Raw genomic sequence first — 25,398 nt, forward strand, 5'->3', positions numbered from 1 at the left:
GGGGAGTCTACACTCGTAGGGTCAACAGCTCTTCAACATTCTCAACTGTCATCTAGTTTTGTAAACTTCTGGATACCGTCAGCATTTACATTTTCATTATTCAGTTTACTCCATTATTCAGTTTACGACCACTCTTACACGTCTTTTCTCACAAGTTTCGTGCTTAACTTCGTGTTATTTGCCCCTGGTTGTTTTACCTACGTGCACCTTTCGAAGAACATTTCATTGTTGATGTTATCAAAGAACCTTAAAAAAATGATGTGACCAGGTCGCCACTTAGTCTTCTATATCCCAGTTTCTTTATACTTCAGCTCTCATAATTCTGGTACTATTCTTGTTACTATTTCCTGTATGTTCTACATTGTTTCCTTGTGTTTCTTTAAGTACGGTGACCAAAGCAGAGAGGCATATTCTATTTACAACCTAAGTTGTGACAGTATGCTGAACATATCCATGTACCTGAATATAATGTTAATATATATACCAGTCGACTGTTTGTCTCAAACAATTTTTTTGAGGCAAGACTTTGGGAAGACAATAGGTATAATGTCCCTTTCTGTAACTTATGTCATCATGTGAATTCAGATTCTCCACGTCTGTCTCTGTTTACTTGACATCTTTCTTGATGAGATGACTACCAGGTCTATTCCACAGCATTAGACAAAACCTATTTTTGTTCATCAGGTCCACAATTAGCGACTGTTCCCCTCCGTCAGTCCTCAGTAGTCTACGTTATCTGTGTGTAATGGCCGTTACCTTTTGTTGATGTATCCCTAGGGCCCTCAGGCCCACGTCTCCGATGCTTGTCGTTCAATTCTTCTTTCCTCTGTTTACGATCTTTCTGAATCCCTTCAGTTGCCCTGATATCAGTTAACTAATCTCTTCCTTCTACCTTCTGATTCTGTTTCTCAGTAGCTGTTATCAATGCCCCTAGCCTTATGATTGTATACGATTAAGTCCTTTGATTCTTCTCTGAATCCTTTTTTTTCCCTCCATTCAACATAAAGTCTTCATTTGATTTGTGCCGAATCTCCAGCAAGTTTAATGCACACTTCATGTGAGCGATGGGGCAAGAGGATTATAACAGGTAACATAGGGTTTTTTTTCAGACTCCGGTGGAGTTACTTGCTTCGAGAAACTGTTATGAAATTGGTTCGTGACTTACGCTAACACAATTTCATATGGTAAGTTATACTGACAAGATGTGAAAAGTGGATGCAGTCTCAGAATTTCAAGTATCTTGTTATTAGCAAGGTTTTACACCCGTATAGTGTTGGTAATGTCTGTGTCCACCTCAGTGTGAATGTCTGTACATCGTCAGTAGTGTGAATGTGTTTAGTGTGAATGTTTGTGTGCAGCATCGGTGGTGCGAGAGTGCGTTCCAGCATCTGTGGTGTGTATGTCTACAAAAGCCTTCAGCAACATGTAGCCTTCACTACTTACAGTAAACCTGTACCTGTATCATTATGTAGGTCAGTTCAATAGGTGGAGCCACAATAGAACCCGATGATTCACTGCATCCTGGTCGTGGGACGTCACTATCAGCTTAATGACTGGTGGAAAGTTTGCTTCCCTTTTTTCTTCTCTCTCTCTCTCTCTCTCTCTCTCTCTCTCTCTCTCTCTCTCTCTCTCTCTCTCTCTCTCTCGTACACAAAATTTGCCTTAAGAAGTTCACGTTCAAAAATTCGTATTAGTATTGTGAAATATAGCTCATATTTCAACCCCCCATTTCGCATTACTTTGACTCCCTCGTCCGACGAAACGGTGTTCATATTCTGGGATGCTGCTATTTTGGTGTCATGTGTTTGAAAACGTTTGCGTCACAAAGACAGATTTAAAAAGATAATTCTCCGACTGTTGATTGGCCGTTCGGGCTTCAAGCATAACGATTGCCAGGGTTGTTCAGGCCGTCTGCGTCAAGTTGATGGCTTTGAAGATGATCATCGATGGTGATTCAAGAACCAGGCACGTTCTCACTGCATGAACAGTCCTAGTCCTGGTGGTTGGAGATTAAACCATGAAAACCCCCTGGTCGAGGATGGGAGGGAGAGGTTTTCGAATGGAGAATGACGGAGGGGTTTCTTGGAGGGCACGTGAGAGTTGGGAGAAGAGAAAGCTAAATGAAGAGGATGATAGCAGGTCCCGGGGCTATACGTTGCCCTCAATATGCTACCTTACACGGCAACTTGAGCACACGCGCTGGTGACGACTGGGCAAAGAAGACCAAGTCATTACTGTTCACTAAGAACAAACCTTTTTAACCCACTTTACATAACATTCTTAGTCTATACTTTGGCTGAAAATTGATCGAAAACGGTTTAACGTTTGATTGATTTCAGTATAGGGGTTAGTTTAGGTCAGGTCATGTTAGGTTAGGTTAGGTTAGGTTAGGCTGAGGTTAGATTAGGTCATGTCATGTTAGGTTAGGTAAGATTAGGTTAGGTTAGGTTAGGTTAGGTTAGGCTAGGCTGAGGTTAGACTGGGTCAAGTCATGTTAGGTTAGGTTAGGTTACGTTAGGCTGAGGTTTGTTCAATTCCGTTGTACAATGGTTTTGTGTTTGTGGACAAACGCGTTTGTTGACGTCTCAAGGGCCAGAGTTCTAGGTCATAGTCTAAGATGAGACGGCAGCTCCAAGTGGGAAGGCAAATTATCATAGTTATGTACGTTGCCTTACACAGTTGTGTGGAAAAACAATAATGTCGGAAAGCTGCAGACTTGCTGGACTCAACATTTGATCTGTTATTGTCAAGTAAAGTTTGGGTATGTCTGAGGTGGCATTATGTGCTGGCTAGGTAAGGCCTTGAGGCTTTATTATACCCCTGGTCATGCAAGGAAGGCAGCTCGTTTGCTTTACATGAGTTTGCTCAACAAAAACAAAATTGTAGACATTCATCTTACGGTTGGTTGTCTATCTTATTTTTTTTCTTTTAGCTCTGATGACGAGGCTGAACGTACACCAAAATAGTATACGGAAGCGAGAGGAACGTTTCTTCTCGGGGGTTTAGTCAAGGGAACGCAAAATTAGGTAGAGATATATGACCGGCGATATCTTTGCCGTATACTCTTACATAACTCCATAACAGATGAGAGCGTCACGATTTGGCCGCTTCGTAATTCATACCTTTCAAAATATTATGATAAATCTAATGTAACGTATTGTTAGAGCGAAGATTCAAGCCGAAAGAGATGGACCATTCTTTATCATTTTAGAAGCACCTGGTCACGTGCAGCGACCAGGCCTGTACAAGCAATAGGTCACATACGTACAGGAAAATGACTGTATGTAAGCGTGTATAATAAGAGTAACTGATGTATAGATGATTTGCAGTGCAATCATATATCTCCCTATTTTCATGGAGGCTGTATGACCCGCTTTCTTAAATGTTTGACATTCTAATAAACTTCACAGGTCTGTCACAATAAGGCATCCTTCCCATTCCAGGCCAGGCGGCGATATAGAAGGTCTCCACTACTGAGCAGTTCTACCCAAACAAAATACTGATAGCCATCCCGTTCCATGTACTGCCCCCAACATGACTGTCTCCCGCGGGTAGAAAACGGAACCATAAACACTCCGCCATGACTGTGGAGAATATACGAATGACTAGACCCATCAAAGGACATTACATATATACCATAAGTGGAGTGTGATACAAAGAAAAAGATGCTTTAGTTAACTAGATACTTCATGAATCATCAGAGTCTTCTTTGAAGAGGAAATATTAAAGACTTAGGCAAATACGACGTGGAAAAAGCGTAACTGCAGCTCACATCACTGTCTGATATCTGAAATGGTTCCCGTGAGGGCATCGGGTGGCCGCAGGTATGCGTGGATGATGGTGTTGGTGCCAGTGTTGGTACTACCCGCCGCTGCCCAGCACAACAACGTAAGTGATGTAATTGGTTGGCTTGATGCAAGAGCTTCTGGCGCGAATGTTGCTTGTGTTTCTAGAGATTGCATGTGTCTGTTTGTGTTGCCTTTCAGTTTTAAAACCTCTTCCTTTTTGTTTATTTCCCCCTACCTTCTCTCTCTCTCTCTCTCTCTCTCTCTCTCTCTCTCTCTCTCTCTCTCTCTCTCTCTCTCTCTCTCTCTCTCTCTCTCTCTCTCTCTCCAGAGTGACTTTGAACTCTAAACAACAGTTTTTCATCGTCACGTCTGTGTCTACTCAATCATTTATGAAATCATGACCTTCGAAAGTAAACTGAATTCTGAGCACAATGTAACGCTTATTAATAGTTGCCATATGTTGAGCCACAAGTAGAGTTAACTTGTTATTCAGATAACTTCATTTGTACCCGATAAAGAACCACGAGCAACCTTGAACCTAAAGTTACAATGACTTGAAACAGGACACGTCAGTTTATTAATCTGAAACAATATGGAATTTTGAAACTCCATGAAATCCGCTGACCTGGAACCAAGATAACACTGTATGTCATAGTATTTTGAACCCAAAGTTTAGGTTAACATTGTGTCTTCCCAACAGCAGATGACGGAGGACCGACCACAGTTGGTGCTGGAGCCAGAGGAGCTGCAAAAGGTGACGGAAGGTACTCAGCACCGGGTCAGGTGGCAAACTCTCATGCCCTCCGTAGTCAAGGTCACCGCCAGAGTGGAAAATGAGGTCAGAGGAAGTAATGGGGAGGAGGGGCTGATGGGGAAGGAGGGATATATTCATATGCTGGGGAGGTAAGGTGTAGTTTCAGAGGGAAAGTGACTACCTTCAACTGTAGTCCAGCAAAAAATTGGTCAGAGACATAGAGTGTGACTTAGCCCCTGGCAGAAAGTAATTCATGCCCTTATTCAGTAATAATAATCATAATAACTTAGAACTTTAGGCGCTGAATTGGATGACAAAGCACTTTAAGTCTTTCTTGTGTGGAACACTCGCGTTTGTTGCAGATGGTGGCTGAAGTGACGTCAGTAGGGATGGTGGTTCCTGGCGCCCCTGGTGACAACTTCACCTACTATGGCTACGTCAATGTATCGGCGCTCTTCATTGGCTACAACAATATCAACGTGACGTTGTACGATGACTTGGGTGATGTGAGTTTCACTTTGTACTCTTCCCTTGGGTCATATTTAAGTGAATTTATTGAAAGCTAATTTGAGATATAGCTAAGAACTTTTACTTTCGGATAACAATAGAGAACAACAGCGTCTACGTTAGTGGATGAAAAGAAAAAGACGGTGTGAATTCTTAAAAGAAAACAGAGGTTACGTCTTGGAGGTGCCTTTCCAAAGTGAGGTATAATAACCACTGGTGTTCCTCAGGGCTCAGTCTCAGGGCCATTGCTATTTGGGTTGATGCTATAAGCAAAAACCTACAAAGAGGCTTGAACAGGTTTCATCAGCAGTTAGATACACGGTTGAAATATCAAACCTAAACATATATTATGCAATGACGATGGAAGAGATTGGATAAAGTTAAACTATAAATCTCATTCACAGTAATCTACTTAGTAGTGGCACTTAGGGGTTGACATCTTGCCTAGTATGTATATTCAATGTATGTATGGACCATAGTGAAGTGCCTGAGGATTGGCGGAATGCATGCATAGTGCATTGTACAAAGGCAAAGGGGATACAGATGAGTGTTCAAATTACACAGGTATAAGTTTGTTGAGTATTCCTGGGATATCATATGGAAGGGTATTGACTGAAAGAGTGAAGGCATCAGACTGGAGAAGAGCAGTGTGGTTTCAGAAGTGGTAGAGGATGTGTGGTTGAGAGAGCAGAAGAGGGTGTGTTGACATAGTTTAGTCATGGAGAGAATGACTGAGGAAAGATTGACAAAGAGGATATATGTGTCAGAGGTGGAGGGAACAAAGAGAAGCGGAGACCAATTTGAAGATGGAAGGAAGGAGTGAAAAAGATTTTGAGCGATCGGGGCCTGAACTTACAGGAGTGTGAGAGGCGTGCAAGGTATAGAGTGAATTGGAACGATTTGTGTTATACAGGGGTCGACTTGCTGTCAATGGACTGAACCAGGGCATGTGAAGCGTCTGGGGTAAACCATGAAAAGGTATGTGGGGCCTGGATGTGGATAGGGAGCTGTGGTTTCGGTGCATTGCACATTACAGCTGGAGACTGAGTGTGAACGAATGTGGACTTTTTTGTATGTTTTCCCTGGCGCTACCTCGCGTAAGCAAGGGGTAGCGATGCTGTTATCTGTGGCGCGGGGTAGCGACAGGAGTGGATGAGAGCAAGTATGAGTATGTACATGTGTATGTATGTATGTATGTATATAACTGCGTATGTGTAGGTATATGTATGTATATGTCTGCGTATGTGTATCTATATGTATGCATATTAAAACGTAATTAAAACGTAATCCAATAACGCTCTCTGGCCATCTCTCCTACTTACATACGTATACTTATGTATATCTCTCTTTTTGAACCAGGTATTCCCAGTCACCAGTTCTTCTTCAGCACACAAATCTACAAGCTCTTCACAATTTCCATATACAACACTGAACACCCCATGTACACCAATTATACCATTAACTGCCACATTACTCACCTCTGTATTCAAATCACCCATCACTATAACCCGGTCTCGTGCATTAAAGCTGCTAACACACTCACTAAGCTGCTCCCAAAACACTTGCCTCTCATGATCTTTCTTCTCATGCCCAGGTGCATATGCACCAATAATCACCCATCTCTTTCCATCCACTTTCAGTTTTACCCATATCAATCCAGAGTTTACATTCTTACACTCTATCACATACTCCCACAACTCCTGCTTCAGGAGTAGTGCTACTACTTCCTTTGCTCTTGTCCTATCACCAACCCCTGACTTTTCTCCCAAGACATTTCCACACCACTCTTCCCCTCTACCATTGAGCTTCGTTTCGAAAACAATTATCTGGTTTGCCTCTAACTTTAGAAAGGATGTTGTGTGAAAGTGCAGGTTGAACCTCTCATCCGGTAACCTTGGGACCTGGCCATTACCGGGCCACATAAATGCCGGAGAACAGAAATTATACCCAAAGGGAACCTCCTCTGTAAATATTTTCCCACCCCTAGTCTTGCCAGCTCATTCCTCACTGCTGTGTTATCAAGGACAGAACAGAGCTTAGAGTAGGAAATAATACAGCCATCAAATCTTTCAAACATGGTTTTTATTGTTACATCAGTTTACATTAAAATGTCCCCAGATGGAGACTCCGCCATATCTTGGTCAGGGGTTTTTCGTGGCTTACAGCGTCAGTAGAGAGAGGATCTGTTAGCATTATGCTCTAGTTCTGGGGCTAAGTTTTCCGCTGTCACTAACTAACTGTGCCAATTCATCCACAAACTTTGTTGCAGCTTTGTGACGAGTAGTTAATGTAACGAATGACCATAGGCTGGTAGTTGGCTTTGGTCGACTCTTGTTACTATTGTTATCGTCAAAAGGCAGCCAACCCACCGCTACATCGGTCTCAGCCAGGCAGGCAGCCGGCTCGTACTCTCTCTCTCTCTCTCTCTCTCTCTCTCTCTCTCTCTCTCTCTCTCTCTCTCTCTCTCTGTATACGTATTGCTGTTTGTTGTTTGATAGAGAACTGGAGCTTTTATCGATCATTTAATACGACTTTAAACTACAGGCTTCCCTGTCAGTACTACGCTTTTCGCCGTACACATTATGTGCTGAAATTCCCTGTCTCCACTTAGATATTCTGTAAACATCCTTGCGAGTATTCATAGTCATAGTCTAGCTTTAGTTCTATATGAAAAACTTTGGCCTGCTCAATTAGCAACTCCTCAGAAATGCTTATTCTTTCATTACGTGGTGGCTTAAACCCTTTTATAAATGCACTAAGTCTGTGCTCCTGGCACCTTTCAAAATTTTCCGAAACTTTGAACTTTTCTGGCGTTCATTTTCAGCACAAAAAGAAAAAAATAAGAAAAAATAAACATAAGAAATTATGTTGGCTGCAACGTCAACAGATTTTGGCGCTTCAGCGCTGCTAACAGCCTCCCCCTCCCCTCCCCCTCCCCGGTTACGGTCGACTCAATACGTGGTGGACCATGGGAGTCGCCGGACCACAGAGTGCTGTATGAGAGAGAGTTGCAACCTGTACTGTGTCACAGAGGGGAACTGGGAGCTTCATTTCTTCAGGGACCCTTGACCTGACCTTTGAGCCTTACCCCTCACTCCTCATGACCTAACACTTTGCGCCCGACGCTCTTGCAGGTAGTGGGCGAGGGCGTGTTGCGCATGTCGGTCCTTCTCTCGTACCAGAACCTGAGTGACCTGTTTACCATGATCATCGGGGTGCTGGTGACTTTTATGTACGTCAGCATGGGCGCTACCATCGACCTGCAGGTCATCTGGAACATCGTCAAGAAACCCATCGGCCCCATGTTGGGCATGATCTGCCAGTACATCTTCATGCCCCTAGTGAGACACCAACACTTCTCTTACTTCTCTAACAATTATTATCATTTTTGTTATTCATTATTATTATTATTATTATTATTATTATTATTATTATTATTATTATTATCATCATTATTATTATTATTATTATTATTACTATTATTATCATTATTATTATTATTATTATTATTATTATCATCATCTTCATGCCCCTAGTGAGACACCAACACTTCTCTTACTTCTCTAACAATTATTATCATTTTTGTTATTCATTATTATTATTATTATTATTATTATTATTATTATTATTATTATCATTATTATTATTATTATTATTATTATTATTATCATCATTATTATTATTATTATTATTATTATTATTACTATTATTATCATTATTATTATTATTATCATTATTATCATCATCTTCATGCCCCTAGTGAGACACCAACACTTCTCTTACTTCTCTAACAATTATTATCATTTTTGTTATTCATTATTATTATTATTATTATTATTATTATTATTATTATTATTATTATCAACAACCAACACTTCTCTTACTTCTCTAACAATTATTATCATTTTTGTTATTCATTATTATTATTATTATTATTATTATTATTATCATTATTATTATTATTATTGTTATTATTATTATTACTATTATTATCATTATTATTATTATCATCATTATTATTATTATTATTATTATTATTATTATTACTATTACCATCATTATTATTATTATTATTATTATTATTATTATTATTATTATTATTATTATTATTATTATCATTATTATTATTATTATCATCTTCATGCCCCTAGTGAGACACCAACACTTCTCTTACTTCTCTAACAATTATCATTATTATTATCATTACTATTATTATCATTTATTATTATTATTGTTATTATTATCATTTTTATCATCATCGTTATTATTATTATTATTATCATTATTATTATTATTATTATTATTATTATTATTATTATTATTATTATTATCATTATCATTACTATCATTGTTGCTATTATCATTGTTATCATTATTATTATTATTATTATTATTATTATTATTATTATTATTATTATTATTATTATCATTATTATTATTATCATTATTATCATCGTTATTATTATTATCATTGTCATGATTATTATTGTTATTATTATTATTATTATTATTATTATTATTATTATTATTATCATTATTATTACAATTATCATTATCATTATTAATATCTTCATGCCCCTAGTGAGACACCAACACCTCTCTTACTTCTCTAACGATATTATTATTATTATCATTATTATTATTATTATTATCATTATTATTATCATCATTATCATTGTTATACTTTGTCGCTGTCTCCCGCGTTAGCGAGGTAGCGCAAGAAAACAGACGAAAGAATGGCCCAACCCACCCACATACAAATGTATATACATACATACACGTCCACACACGCACACATACATACCTATACATTTCAACGTATACATATATAAACATTATACACATGTACATGATTCATACTTGCTGCCTTTATTCATTACCGTCACTACCCCGCCACATATGAAATGATAACCCCCTCCCCCCAAATGCGCGCAAGGTAGCTCTAGGGAAAGACAACAAAGGCCACATTTGTTCACACTCAGTCTCTAGCTGTCATGTATAATGCATCGAAACCACAGCTCCCTTTCCACATCCATGTCCCACAAAACTTTCCATGGTTTACCCCAGATGCTTCACATGCCCTGGCTCAATCCATTGACAGCACTTAGACCCCGGTATACCACGTCGTTCCAATTCACTCTATTCCTTGCACGCCTTTCACCCTCCTGCATGTTCAGGCCCCGATCACTCAAAATCTTTTTCACTCCATCCTTCCACAACCAATTTCGTCTCCCACTTCTCCTCGTTCCCTCCACCTGTGACACATGTATCCTCTTTGTCAATCTTTCCTCACTCATTCTCTCCATGTGACCAAACCATTCCAAAACACCCTCCTCTGCTCTCTCAACCACTCTTTTTATTACCACACATCTCTCTTACCCTTTCATTACTTACTCGATCAAACCACCTCACACCACATATTGTCCTCAAACATCTCATTTCCAACACATCCACCCTCCTTCGCTCAACTCTGTCTATAGCCCACGCCTCGCAACCATATAACATTGTTGGAACCACTATTCCTTCAAACATACCCATTTTTGCTTTCCAAGGTAATGTTCTCACCCTCCACACATTTTTCAACGTTCCCATATTTTCGCCCCCTCCCCCACCCTGTGACTCGCTTTCGCTTCCATGGTTCCATCCGCTGCCAGATCCACTCCCAGATATCTAAAACGCTTCACTTCCTCCAGTTTTTCTCCATTTTAGCTTACCTCCTAATTGACTTGTCCCTCAACCCTACTGTACCTAATAACCATATTATTATTATTGTTATTATTATTATTATTATTATTGTTATTATTGTCGGTAGTAGTAGTAGTAGTTGTAGTATATCCTAATTATCATTATTATTATTATCATTATTATTATTATTATTATTATTATTATCATTATTATTACTATCATTATTATTGATATCATTATCATTTCTAAAGTTACTATAATCATTCCAATCATTATTCTTATCATCATCATCACTATTATTACAGTCCCTCATTATATCTTCACAGACATCCCTCCATCTTCTTTCTTCTTTCATGACAATTATCAACTTATTTCACAAACATCCTTCTTCCTTCCTGCTTCCTTCATAACTATCCTTCACTTTATTTTTCCTTCATATTTAACAACCGTCCATCCCTCTTTCTCCTTTTCACAAACATCCCTCAATGTTCCTCCTCCCTTCACAACCATACCCCACTGTCCTTTACAACCACCCTTTACTGTCCCTTTTTCCTTCACAACATTCCCTCACTATCCCTCTACCTTCACAACCACCCCTCACTGTCCCTCCTTCCCTGACAACCATTTCTCACTATCCCCTTATCTTCACAACCACCCATAACTATCCCTCCTTCCTTTACAACCACCTCTAACTATCCCTTCTTCCTCCACAACCACCCCTCACTGTTCCTTCTTCCTTCACAACCACCCCTCACTATCCCTCCTTCCTTTGCAACCACCCCTAATTATCCCTTCTTCTTTCACAACCACCCCTCTCTGTCCCTTCTTCCCTGACAACCACTCCTCACTATTTCCCCCTACCTTCAGAACCACCCCTAACTATCTCTACTTCCTTCACAACCACCCCTAACTATCCCTCCTTCCTTCACAACCATCCCTCACTGTCCCTTCTTCATTCACAACCTCCTCTCTATCCCTCCTTCCCTCACAACCATCCCTCACTATCCCTTCTTCCCTCATAACCACCACTAACCTTCCCTGTACTCCTCCTGCCGTGCTCGACCACAGATCGCCTTCGGGATCGGGTTAGTGGCCTTCCCAGACAATGTGTTGGCGCGGCTGGGGCTGTTCCTGATGGGGTGCTGCCCGGGTGGAGGCTCCTCCAACATGTGGACCTACCTGCTGAACAGCTCCCTCGACCTTTCCATCATGATGACCTTCGCTTCCTCCGTTGCCGCCTTCGGTAAGGCAAGTGGAGGGGCCTTCTGGAGGGCTTAATGTTTTGAAAAAAAAAAAGTCTTCTTATGGAGGGGCCTTTTGGGAGTGGTTAATGCTGGGCGAGCAGTCATATAGAGGGAGGGGTGGGGTCTTTGGGAATGGTTGATGTTGGGATAGTATCAAACACTCCACTTCCTCCAGTTTTTCGCCATTCAAACTTACCTCCCAATTGACTTGTCCCTCAGCCTTACAGTACCTAATAACTTTGGTCTTATTCACATTTACTCAGTTTTCTTCTTTTTCACACTTTGCCAAACTTCAGTCACCAACTTCTGCAGTTTCTCACCCGAATCAGCCACCAGCGATCTATCATCAGCGAACAACAACTAACTCACTTCAAAAGCCCCCTTATCCACAACAGATTGCATACTTGCCCCTCTCCAAAACTCTTGCATTCACCTCCCTAACAACCCCATCCATAAACAAATTAAACAACCATGGAGACATCACGCGCCCCTGCTGCAAACCAACATTCACTCGGAACCCATCATTTCCCTCTCTTCCTACTCGTACACATGCCTTACATCCTCAATAAAAACGTTTCACTGCTTCCAGCAACTTGCCTCCCACACTATGTACTCTTAATACCTTCCACAGAGCATCTCTATCAACTGTATCATATGCCTTCTCCAGATCCATAAATGCTACATACAGATTCATTTGCTTTTTTAAGTATTTCTCACATACAATCTTCAAAGCAAACACCTGATCGACACATCCTCTACCACTTCTGAAACCACACTGCTCTTCCCCAATCTGATGCTCTGTACATGCTTTCACCCTCTCAATCAATACCCTCCCATATAATTTCCCAGGAATACTCAACAAACTTATACCTCTGTAATTTGAACACTCACCTTTATCCCCTTTGCCTTTGTACGATGGCACTATGCATGCATTCCGCCAATCCTCAGGCGCTTCACCATGAGCCGTACATACATTGAATATCCTCACCAACCAGTCAACAATATAGTCACTCCCTTTTTAATAAATTCCACTACAATACCATCCAAACCCGCCGCCTTGCAGGCTTTCATCTTCCACAAAGCTTTCACTACCTCTTCTCTGCTTATCAAACCATTCTCCCTGACACTCTCACTTCGCACACCACCTCTACCAAAACACCCTATATCTGCCACTCTATCCTCAAGCATATTCAGCAAACCTTCAAAATACTCACTCCATCTCCTTCTCACATCACTACTACTTGTTATTACCTCCCTATTAGCCCCATTTGTTCTCTTGTCTTACGCACTTTATTTACCTCCTTTTATCTTTTTATTCTCCCTAAAATTTAACGATAATCTCTCACCCCAACTTTCTTTTACCTTCTTTTTCACCCCTTGCACCTTTCTCTTGACCTCCTGCCTCTTTCTTTTATTCATCTCCCAGTCATTTGCACTATTTCCCTGCAAAACTCGTCCAAATGCCTCTCTCTTCTCTTTCACTAACAATCGTACATCTTCATCTCACCACTCACTACCCTTTCTAATCTGCCCACCTTCCACCTTTTTTCATGCCACAGGCATCTTTTGCGCAAGCCATCACTGCTTCCCTAAATACATCCCATTCCTCTCCCACTCCCTTTACGTCATTTGCTTTCACCTTTTTCCATTCTGCACACAATCTCTCTTAGTACTTCCTTACACAAGTCTCCTCTCCAAGCTCAATACTCTCACCACTCTCTTCACCCCAACATTCTCTCCTTTTCTGAAAACCTCTACAAATCTTCACCTTCGAATCCACAAGATAATGATCAGATATCCCTCCAGTTGCTCCTCTCAGGACATTAACATCCAAAAGTCTCTCATTCATACGCCTATCAATTAACACGTAATTTAATATCGCTCTCTGGCCATCTCTCCTACTTGCATAGGGATACTTATGTATATCTCTCTTTTTAAACCAGGTATTCCCAATCACCGGTCCCTTTTCAGCACACAAATCTACAAGCTCTTCACCATTTCCATTTACAACACTGAACACACCATGTACACCAATTATTTCCTCAACTGCCAAATTACTCATCTTTGCATTCAAATCACCTATCACTATAACCCGGTCTCGTGCATCAAAACTGCTAACACACTCAGCTGCTCCCAAAACACTTGCCTCTCATGATCTTTCTTCTCATGACCAGGTGCATATGCACCAATAATCACCCATCTCTCTCCATCTACTTTAAGTTTTACCCATATCAATCTAGAGTTCACTTTCTTACACTCTATCACATACTCCCACAACTCCTGCTACAGAAGTAGTGCTACTCCTTTCTTGCTCTTGTCCTTTCACCAACCCCTGACTTTACTCCCAAGACATTCCCAAACCACTCTTCCCCTTTACCCTTGAGCCGTGTTTCACTTGGAGCGAAAACGTCCAGGTTCCTTTCCTTTTTTCTCATCTTGGTTACATCCACACACATTTAAACACCCCAATCTGAGCCTTCGAGGAGAATGAGCACTCCCCGCATGACCCCTTCATCTGTTTCCCTTTTTAGAAAGTTGAAATACAAGAAGGGGAGGGTTTCTAGCCCCCCGCTCCTGTCACCTTTAGTCGCCTTCTGCGACACGCAAGGAATGCGTAGGAAGTATTCTTTCTCCACTATCCCTCAGGGATATATACCTATTACAATCTGTCAAAGGGCGACGGCAAAACCTTCACGAAAATCCTTGAGAGAGGATGACCAGAAGTGAGTTACATGGAAGAGATCACCAGTAGGCATAGCACTGCGAAATCCATACTCATGATCGGAAAGAATGGAATGGGATTCCACGTGCCTGGGAGAATGAGAGTCGAGGAGAGATTCAAAGACATTAGAAACAGTGGTAGTGAGGAGTTGAAACTGGTCTCCTGTCTTAGGGATGGGCTGCACCAAGGCATGCTTCCGAGAAGAGGGGTATGCTCTGGGTGTTTAGATAAATACGAAGTAGCGAGCTAGGGTCAGAGATAGCTCACTTAGGAGATAAGGAGGTTATGCCATCTGGGGTATTCGCCTCGCTACCTTTGAGATGGGAAGGAACACGGAGGATATTACACGATGAAAATATAGGAGTTGACTTTAGGTTCAGTGGGAGGTGATGGTGGAGGAGAAATGGACGCAGAACCATCCAGTGCTGAATGATGGGAAAATATGGTAACAAAAAATGTGGCTTTAGCAGTTAAAGAATTAGCTATAGACATGAGGTCGGGAGAAGGGAAGAAAGATTGAATTACTGAGTTAGTAAAGATGGTTTTGGTCAAAGACGAGAGAGACTGGTCAAGAAGCCCATGAACAAATTTGCTCAGGTGATTATCAATTGATTTTTACTTCTTGTTCAACGAAGTTTACATCCGGTGTCTAGTAGTGGTAAAGTGTTATATGTGCTCCTGGGATACGGGACATATGCGCTCCAGGGATACAGAACATATGTGCTCCTGGGATACGGGGCATATGCGCTCCAGGGATACAGAACATATGTGCTCCTGGGATACGGGGCATATGCGCTCCAGGGATACAGAACATATGTGCTCCTGGGATACGGGGCATATGCGCTCCAGGGATACAGAACATATGTGCTCCTGGGATACGGAATATTGATTCTAATCCTTGACTAATGATGATATCAATGATCACATGTATTTGCAGTTGTACAGGAAACGCCATACACTTTCCTCTATGTCCACTACAAGCCTCACATATATATATATACCTTTGTTTTTAACATATTCTCATTTCAGTATGTTCCATGCTCATGTACCTTACTGTTCAACACTCCTCCTCTGTGATCATGTTAGTGTTTATTACAATACGTTGTCCCTCTGTTTGCTGTGCCGTTGTAGCGATGCTACCTGCATGGGTCCTGCTGCTGGGTCGGGTCATCATGGCGGACCAGGATTTCTACATGCCCTACAAAGACATCGCCCTGGTGATCCTGAGCCTGTCCTTCCCCTGCTTCCTGGGAATACTCGCCCAGAGGTACCTCCCCAGGTTAGTGTGTCCATGGGCTGGTGCACCTCAGGTCAACCCTCAAGGTTATGTATGTGTGTATTGGCAGCGTCGGGAGCTTGATGAAGAGGTCTGGAGGTGAGGGATATTCCATCGAGAGTCTGGAAATCCATTAAGGAATCCTGGAATCCCAGTAGGGATCCTGGATCCTGTTAAAGGATTCGGGATTCCCGCTTTCCAACTGAAGTCCCATTAGGCAACTGGGATTCTAACGGGATTCTGAAACTCCCGCCGGGGTTCATGGGATTTCGCTATGAACCTGAAGCACCGAAAAGATGCCTCGAGTCCCCAACAGAAGCCGAGAGGTTCAAGTAGGAAGTCTGGGATCTAAACAGAACTGTGAAGCTCCAGTGAAGGTCTTGGATTCTTATTGGCTGTCCGGATCTCAATTAAGTGTCTTAGGGATCCCAATAAGGAGCCGAGGAATCACACTGGCAGTGTGGATCCCAGCTGCCTTGCAGATCCAAATAAGGAAGCCAAGGATCGCAGTAGGAGTTCGAATCCCATCTAAGTTCCTGAGGCTCCCAGGTAGAGATGAATTGGCCACTTGGCAGATATTGATCATTGAGGTCCTCTCTCCCTGAGGTAATACATCGACTAGTCTTGCTATGTTATCTCTTGGTCCTCTAGTGAGGAAAAACTTCCCGAGCTGCTCTCACAATGTTGAATCTCTCTTCTCTCTCTCTCTCTCTCTCTCTCTCTCTTCTCTCTCTCTCTCTCTCTCTCTCTCTCTCTCTCTCTCTCTCTCTCTCTCTCTCTCTCTCTCTCTCTCTCTCTCTCTCTATCTATCTATCTATCTATCTATCTATCTCTGTTGTATACTATTTTCTCATTTCTAGAATATCTCTGGTATAGAAAAGAATTTTCCTCGTACAATCGCCTCACTTGAATAAATGGAAACTACACCGCACAAAATCTGCCCACTCTTACTTCACACAGACTTCCTACAGTTCGGCGTAATCGTCCCATATCTCAAGGGAAAGTGCCCAGTAAAAAGTCTTGCGGTATCTAAAAAGAAAAAAGTTTAAAAAGCCATCACGCACCCCTGCCGCAAACCAACATTCACTGAGAATCAATCACTTTCCTCTCTTCCTATTCGTAGACATGCCTTACATTCTTGATAAAAACTATTCACTGCTTCTAGCAACTTGCCTCCCACACCATACATTCTTAATACCTTCCATAGAGCATCTCTATCAACTCTATCATATGCTTTTTCCAGATCCAAAAATGCTACATACAAATCCATTTGCTTTTCTAAGTATTTCTCACATACATTTTAATCTACGCATCCTCTACTACTTCTGAAACCACACTGATGTTCCCCAATCTGATGCTCTGTCCATGCCTTCACCCTCTCAATCAATACCCTCCCATATAATTTCCCAGGAATACTCAACAAACTTATACCTCTTTAATTTGAGAACTCACTTTTATACCCTTTGCCTTTGTACAATGGCACTATGCAAGCATTCCGCCAATCCTCAGGCACCTCACCATGAGTCATACATACATTAAATAACCTTACCAACCAGTCAACAATACAGTCACCCCCTTTTTAATAAATTCCGCTGTAATACCATCCAAACCCGCTTCCTTGCCGGCTTTCATCTTCCGCAAAGATTTTACTACCTCTTCTCTGTTTACCAAACCATTCTCCCTAACCCTCTCACTTTGCACACCACCTCGACCAAAACACCCTATATCTGCCACTCTATCATCAAATACATTCAACAAACCTTCAAAATACTCACTTCATCTCCTTCTCACGTCACCACTACTTGTTATCACCTCCCCATTAGCCCCCTTCACTGATGTTCCCATTTGTTCCCTTATCTTACACACTTTATTTACCTCCTTCCAAAACATCTTTTTATTCTCCCTAAAATTTAATGATACTTTCTCACCCCAACTCTCATTTGCCCTCTTTTTCACCTCCTGCACCTTTCTCTTGACCTCCTACCTCTCTCTTTTATACATCTCCCACTCATTTGCATTATTTCCCTGCAAAAATCGTCCAAATACCACTCTCTTCTCTTTCACTAATAATCTCACTTCTTCATATGTATATATATATATATATATATATATATATATATATATATATATATATATATATATATGCGTGTGTATGTGTGTGTGTGTGTGTGTGTGTGTGTGTGTGTGTGTATGTTGGAAAGGATCAAAATTTTGCGTGTGATCAGGTATATTCCTATGAGTCCGCGAGGAAAATAAAGATAACCAATACTGATTGAATCTCCAACTCACAATATTTTTTTGTATATCATCCGTTTCTAAATATCTCTTTATTTCCAGTATGGTCAAGGTTAGGAAGGGTCACTGCCAAAACCACAGACATTACTCTTTTTCTTCTATTCCCAGGGTGACGAAGGCGCTGAAATTCCTCCTGACGCCTGTAACAGTCTTCAACCTTCTCTTTATATTCACCTTCGGCGTCTACGCTAACCGCTACGTCTTCAGACTTTTTGACGTTAAGGTAAGAAGGAGGAGGAGGAGTAGGGAAGGTGAGGGAGAGTAGAGGAGGTGAGGGAGAGTGAGAGTGATTTCTGCTTGTGTCTTAATGGAGAAAGTCTTACTCGCAATAATGTCTTGTATATACTTTACTATACTTTCTATGTACCATATCTTCGTGTATGCACACACCCATTCATCCACTAGCCACGAATGGTTGGAAGAACAGCTGGGTTGGCTGTGAACTAGTTGCCCTGTCCAGGATTCGAACATGGGTCTGTTAGGTGAGTGTGTTGCAACGTTGACCGCTGGACAATGTGATTATGATTACTATCTGCGTGTAACCGGAAGAGTTTTATACTCGTGTTAACCCATTAGATTATAAAGAAAGACATGGGCAAAGGAATGACTGTTTGAAACCTTCAGTTCATACTGTCAAGCCTATGACCTTCCGGTAATTTTTTTTCTTTACATTGTAGGCTTCAGTCACGGACAGAAGTCCACATCAAGGCAGGGCCTTAATGGAATTACAGAGGAGTTAAAGGAAATGAAAAAGAAAGAGACAAGGAAAAGTATCTATGAATTTGGGAGGACGCGGGAAACCTGTCTTTATTACTATATGTGTATAGCTGGGAAAGAGTTACCCGGTACCTAAAGCCAAAAAGAATATTAATCTCGGATATGAGATAATCGGTCGGCCATTACTGAGAAGTAGAAGACGAGTAACGATACGAAAAACAATGACCAGCTGCATTATGGTAAAGCGAACCGAAAGTTGGGTTTTATGGATAGATATATTTAGCTTTACAGGAAATGATACACTACTTACTCTTCATTTGTAATAATTTGTTCAGATTTGGTCATCAAACTTGATCGAAGATAAAAAAAAAAATCAAAGAAGTGCAGCAAAACTAATTCCGATCCTAAAAAGAATAAACCTTATGGACAAAGACTCAGAAATCTGAAATCATACTCCCTAAAATAACTATAGATGCCAGATGTTATGGAAGTTTTCAAAATAGTGCACAATTTTACAAAATATGAAAATCCCTTCTCATTAGATAAAGATTCAGCGACCAGAAATAACGGTATGACTTGAAAAGGAATGAGATGTAGCACAACGTAGGCAAAAATTTTCTCAGTTATGGAAAATGAAAATGAATTTCCACTAGATGTTGTCAGTAGGAACACTCATTTCCTTAAAATGAGAGATGGACATGTACCTCACTGATAAACGTAATGTCACCAGCAAAAATTCCTGTTCCAGAAACGAAAAGCAGACATTTTTTTCATTCATTTTGTTAACGTAGATAATCATTTTTCCCTCTCAGAATCGAGGCCCATCCCAGTAGAATCCTGCTGCAGTTTCGGTCTCATTTAATTCTATTCCTGTCGGCTGTTGTATCAAAGGAAGTGGCAGTGAGGGATATCAGTAGGCAACTTGTTATTTCTCCAAAGAAGTTCAAGCCCATGACCTCTTGGTCACTTACCTGTAACCTCTGACCTGCAGATGATAATCTCGAAACTGTAACCTCTCGACCTCTGCCTCCAGACTGTCGTCGCTGGGTTTGGTCTACCAGCACTAGGCTACATGAGCGGATATTTCTTGGCGCTCATCTTTCGACTGCCTCACAAGGACAGAGTCGCCATCAGTATCGAGACAGGCATCCAGAACGCTACTCTAGCAGTCTTCATCCTCAAGTTCACGCTAGAGAAGCCTGCGGGGGACCTCACCGTTCGTATGTGTAGCAGCAATACTTTCTGTCGTTCAAATTGTTTTTAAAAGTAAAGTTAGTCTGGCATGGTTGTTTCCGCTTACGTTGTGACTGGCAGTCTGGCACACCGCATATATTTATGCTGAGGTCACTGGCAGATATCGAACTTCTCGTTCAGTTACCTTTATTATATAAGGCTCAGATCAAAAAATGATCGTGTATATAGAATTATTCTGTCGCTCTACTCTTCAGTCCTCTTATAACTTGATGTCATTTTAAGTTTAGTGAATATGAAACAAGCATAGTTTTAGTGTATTGTTTAGAAGTCGGTCCACAGCATTAATGCTCCTTTGTCTGTTAGATTTGGCTTCTGTTTTACAACCCAGTTGTGTAAACAGAGATAACCAAGCATCATCATGACGCAGCTCTCATACAGGATAGGCTGCGGGCTAGATGACGAAGCAGAGCTAACGTGTTTGGAATATCTACTTCAAGGTAGATGAGAGCATGGAGAATGAAATATGTCAACTAACCTAGTTTCATGGCGAGATGGATCGTACCAAAGAAAGTTTACTTGTACAGTACCTCAGCGTTTCAAAATATGGTAGATGGAGATATAACCATATTGAACGTGTTATATAACCCTAAGGCCCATTCTATGCGGTTATTGTAACTGCAAAACTACCTGCCACGAAGGAGCACGGAAATGACGAACGCCTTAAGAGCAATTATATTTTTATGTTGATACTGCAGCCTCGCCGAAGGTGACTTTTTACTCGCGGTGTTACTGCCTACAGGCCAGGTCGATAACATCCTTACTGGATATGTGAGCCAAACGTATGGTAAGGATAGCATATCTCTCCTTATCATAAATAACCGTGTCTCCCAACTAGCTTCGATCATTGCTCACCTATTTCTTCTCGGACATAGAACTGAAACTTTCTTTCTATGAAGCAATCCCTGATGCAGCCTATCCCTAGAAAATAAAAAATAAAAAAAATGGAAACCGTTCTAAGTCTTCTGAACATCGCTACGTCGCTCTCATTTCTGCAGACTCCACAAATTTTTGAAACTCTTCAACAGTGAGAATCTCGTTCCCTAATTTCCGACCACCTATACGGCATTCACGTTGTAAAGTTTGCTGGCGAACTTCTCTTCTCTGTGACTCTTCACTCAGGAATTTTAGTTAATAGTTTGTAATTATTTTGTAATGGCGCGCGACATCTCCAAAACCTTCGATATATTTTTTTTCGTTGTTGATCATAACCTTCTCTCTGTCTGCGTAGCCAAACATAAAGAACATAACCAACGCTGCTTCCTAAAAGCTAGGAATGTCATATGGGTACCGTAATTACTTTTGAGAAGCTTCCAAATTTTTACAGGAGCTTAACTCGTATGGAGCACCTCAGGCAGGAAAGGGTCCTGGGTAACGCTGCTCCTGGTGTGATCATAAACGAATAAATGAATGCGTTGAACTAGTTATATTCCAGACCGCTGACATGATAGCAGACGGTAAGATACTTTTGTTATAGCTAGGTAATGCTACAGGCACATGCCATCGCTTCGTAAAAGCCTTTATCAATTTTATGTTCTGCATAACTAATGGTGCTGATTAAGAAAACTGTTCTATAATGACGGAAGTGCGTAATGCTGTGAAATACCAGAGACGTAGGTGATAAACGCTATGTTTATGATATAGGTGAAAATGATATAGGTGTGTGATACTGTATAATACTTGTGACATAAATACTAATTGATATATAGGTGATAATGATATAGGTGTGTAATGCTGTACAGTACTTGTGATGTAAATATCAAATCATATATAGGTGATAATGATATAGGTGTGTAATGTTGTATAATAATTGACATGAATACTAAAAGATATATAGGTGATAATGATATGGGTGTGTAATGCTGTGTAATATTAGACATGAATACTAATTACTATGCTTACAACATTAATGCTTACAACATCAATGCTCAATATCTTTGCTGATGTTGTGGATATTATGTTTTATTTTGTTACAATAATGATGCATGTCAGTATAGTGTTATCCCCAAGGGCCGGAGTATAAGTTGCTAAGGTGGATTCTCTCGGCAGTGTACCCGGCAGCCTCGGTCGTCATGACTCCAGTGCCGTTGGTAATTGCGCTCATCACATATCGACTGTATCTCTACTACCGCGCCAGGTCAAGCAAGAAGGAACTTCAAGGGTCAACAGTCAAGGTCAGCACTAGGAGGAAGGGGGGGGGGGGGTTACAGGGATCAAGATCGCCTTATGTCAATCGAATTCACACACACACACACACACACACACACACACACACACACACACACACAACTGGGTAGTTGGTGTCCTGGGAATCATGTTGACTACATGGGTCATTTGACCTTCCATGACATAAGTATTACAGACGTTGTTGCATGGAACTGGAAACTTAAGTACGACCCCCGCGAGCGAAGGTAACGACTATTCAGAACGGATGTACGACCCTTGAGAGTGAAGGTACGACCCTTGAGCACCACGGAACGACCCCTGAGAGATGATTGACCCCTGAGGGATGATTGACGAGCTTTTAACCTGAATCTTAAGGGTTAGGTCAAAGGCCAGGCCATCATGCCTTAGAGTCGTACCGACGCGTCCAATGGAAGGCAGGCAGTGGCATCGTGCGCAGAGGTCGTACCCTCGTGCTCAAAGGCCCTACCGCCGTGCTCAAGGGTCGTACACTCATGCTCAAAGGCCGTACCGCCGTGCTCGAGGGCCGTACCGCCGTGCTCAAGGGCCGTACCGTCGTGCTCAAGGGTCGTACCCTCGTGCTCAAAGGCCGTACCGCCGTGCTCGAGGGCCGTACCGCCGTGCTCAAGGGCCGTACCGTCGTGCTCAAGGGTCGTACCCTCGTGCTCAAAGGCCGTACCGCCGTGCTCGAGGGCCTTACCGCTGTGCTCAAGGGCCGTACCGTCATGCTCAAGGATCGTACCCTCGTGCTCAAGGGCCGTACCCTCGTACTCAAAGGCCGTACCGCCGTGCTGAAGGACCGTACCCTCGTGCTCAAGGGTCGTACCCTCGTGCTCAAGGGCCGTACCCTCGTGTTCAAGGGCCGTACCACCGTGCTCAAGGGTCGTAACGCCGTGCTCAAAAGCCGTACCCTCGTGCTCAAGGGCCGTACTCTCGTGCTCAAAGGCCGTACCCTCGTGGTCAAGGGCCGTACCCTCGTGCTCAAAGGCCGTACCGCCGTGCTCAAGGGCCGTACCGCCGTGCTCAAGGGCCGTACCCTCGTGCTCAAGTGCCGTACTCTCGTGCTCAAGGGCCGTACCGCCGTGCTCAAGGGCCGTACCGTCGTGCTCAAGGAACTAAGATTTCCCATTTCATTATTTATAAGAAAACTTTGAAATTATCATATACCAAAAAACTATTCAGTAGCTCTTACATATGCAGGAGGAAATTACGACAAATGTCCTGTGCATTGCTGTATAGAAAATGTTGTTCACTCAGTAGACATTAATATCGAGGAAGGTAAAATTATTCTGATTCTCAACATCACAAAGAGAAAAGTTGAGTTTGATGTTGGATGTGAACAACAACAAGAACAATGTGTCAACATATCTATAATAGAACTAAAGTCCTGAAACCAGGACACTCGCCTGATCACTTTTGTTTAATGACACATGAAAATATTTTTGTGTCATTGTGGAAAAAAAAGTGGTTAACTGAGCGTTCTAGTTTTAGGCCTTCAGTTGTATTATAGATATATTAACGACGTATTTTTGTTGATCATAGGTTACTATAAAATGCAGCTGTTTTTATATTGCTTCTTCTCAAAACACCCTGATATCAATTTCATCTGTTATGTTGAGGCTCAAAGTATCCATCTTCGATATCAATGTCTACACAGTGAATAAGTGTTTCTCTACATGTCTACACAGTGAAAAAGTGTTTCTCTACATGTCTACACAGTGAATAAGTGTTTCTCTACATGTCTACACAGTGAATAAGTGTTTCTCTACATAACTCTACAGCACACAAACACACATACTGGCCTTACCACCAACTTCAATTTTTTCATGCCATTAAGATTGAAAGCTAACATGATACCTACCCTGGTTGACCGAACATTTAAGATTTCTAAAATCAACCTCATTTTTACAAAGGAGTCAGATTTTCTGAGATATGATGTGGAAGATTGGATTCCCCTTGCATATCAAGGAAAGTGAAATTAAGAGATTATTAGATAATATTTTCTTTAAAAAAAAAAAAAGCTCCCACTATCGCTGCACCTAAAAAGAAAGAAAGAAAAAAAAAAAAAAAGCTTTACATGAAAGTACCTTAGTTACGGCTTGTTACGTTTTCTCTCAGAAGAAAACTGTCAGAGATTATATATCAGATCTAAGGGTTCTGATGATGATTTAAGGGCAGTACTTACCTCTTTAAACACGATATATAACTGGTTCAAAGTCAAACAACAGCTACGGCTAGCCATATGTTCACTTGGAACGTGTATTCCCTCAAGAGTTTACATCTGAATAGGTATTTAGGTTATTAGTATATCTATATGTAATCTACTTTCATGATCGCATTTTCTTACATTTTATATTACATTTAACCAGGTTCTTAGTGAGCTGCGCATATTCATAATCATTCCAGGTCATTAATAATGGATTAAGGACATCGGAACCTAAAGTTCTGAAGTTCAGATACAAGCCATGTACACCGCAGCGTGGATTTTCTTGTTCCTTTTTTTTTTTTTTTTTTCATACGATTCGCCATTTCCCGCGTTTGCGAGGTAGCGTTAAGAACAGAGGACTGGGCCTTAGACGGAAAATCCTCACCTGGCCCCCTTCTCTGTTCCCTCTTTTGGAAAATTAAAAAAAAAAAAAAAACACGAGAGGGGAGAATTTCCAGCCACGCGCTCCCTTCCCATTTAGTCGCCTTCTACGACACGCAGGGAATACGTGGGAAGTATTCTTTCTCCCCTATCCCCAGGGATTGTTCCTTATATATATATATATTTATTATACTTAGTCACTGTCTCCCGCGTTAGCAAGGTAGCGCAAGGAAACAGACGAAAGAATGGCCCAACCCACCCACATACACATGCATATACATAAACGCCCACACACGTACATATACATACCTATACATTTCAACGTATACATACATATATATGCACATACATATGTACACATGTACATATTCATACTTGCTGCCTTCAT

At 41.3% G+C, this 25,398-nt stretch overlaps 1 protein-coding gene across 6 annotated transcripts in view; it reads left to right on the top strand.

Annotated features, from left to right (window-relative positions):
• LOC139752844 (ileal sodium/bile acid cotransporter-like) overlaps nucleotides 1-25,398 on the top strand; it is a 46,760-nt gene that overhangs the window by 16,119 nt on the left and 5,243 nt on the right. For 4 of the 6 annotated variants that reach the window (XM_071668802.1, XM_071668801.1, XM_071668799.1 and 1 more), the window contains exons 2-10: nucleotides 3,444-3,888; nucleotides 4,489-4,626; nucleotides 4,905-5,048; nucleotides 8,184-8,390; nucleotides 11,803-11,977; nucleotides 15,832-15,979; nucleotides 18,380-18,494; nucleotides 20,022-20,208; nucleotides 22,289-22,413. In XM_071668802.1, coding sequence (XP_071524903.1) covers nucleotides 3,793-3,888; nucleotides 4,489-4,626; nucleotides 4,905-5,048; nucleotides 8,184-8,390; nucleotides 11,803-11,977; nucleotides 15,832-15,979; nucleotides 18,380-18,494; nucleotides 20,022-20,208; nucleotides 22,289-22,413 — 1,335 coding nt within the window. In that variant the 5' untranslated portion in view covers nucleotides 3,444-3,792. The remainder of the gene's footprint in view (nucleotides 1-3,443; nucleotides 3,889-4,488; nucleotides 4,627-4,904; nucleotides 5,049-8,183; nucleotides 8,391-11,802; nucleotides 11,978-15,831; nucleotides 15,980-18,379; nucleotides 18,495-20,021; nucleotides 20,209-22,288; nucleotides 22,414-25,398) is intronic. The other 2 variants (XM_071668803.1, XM_071668804.1) reach the window with 1 other exon arrangement.

This window comes from Panulirus ornatus, chromosome 13, assembly GCF_036320965.1.
Source record: "Panulirus ornatus isolate Po-2019 chromosome 13, ASM3632096v1, whole genome shotgun sequence".
Taxonomy (NCBI): Eukaryota; Metazoa; Arthropoda; class Malacostraca; order Decapoda; family Palinuridae; genus Panulirus; species Panulirus ornatus.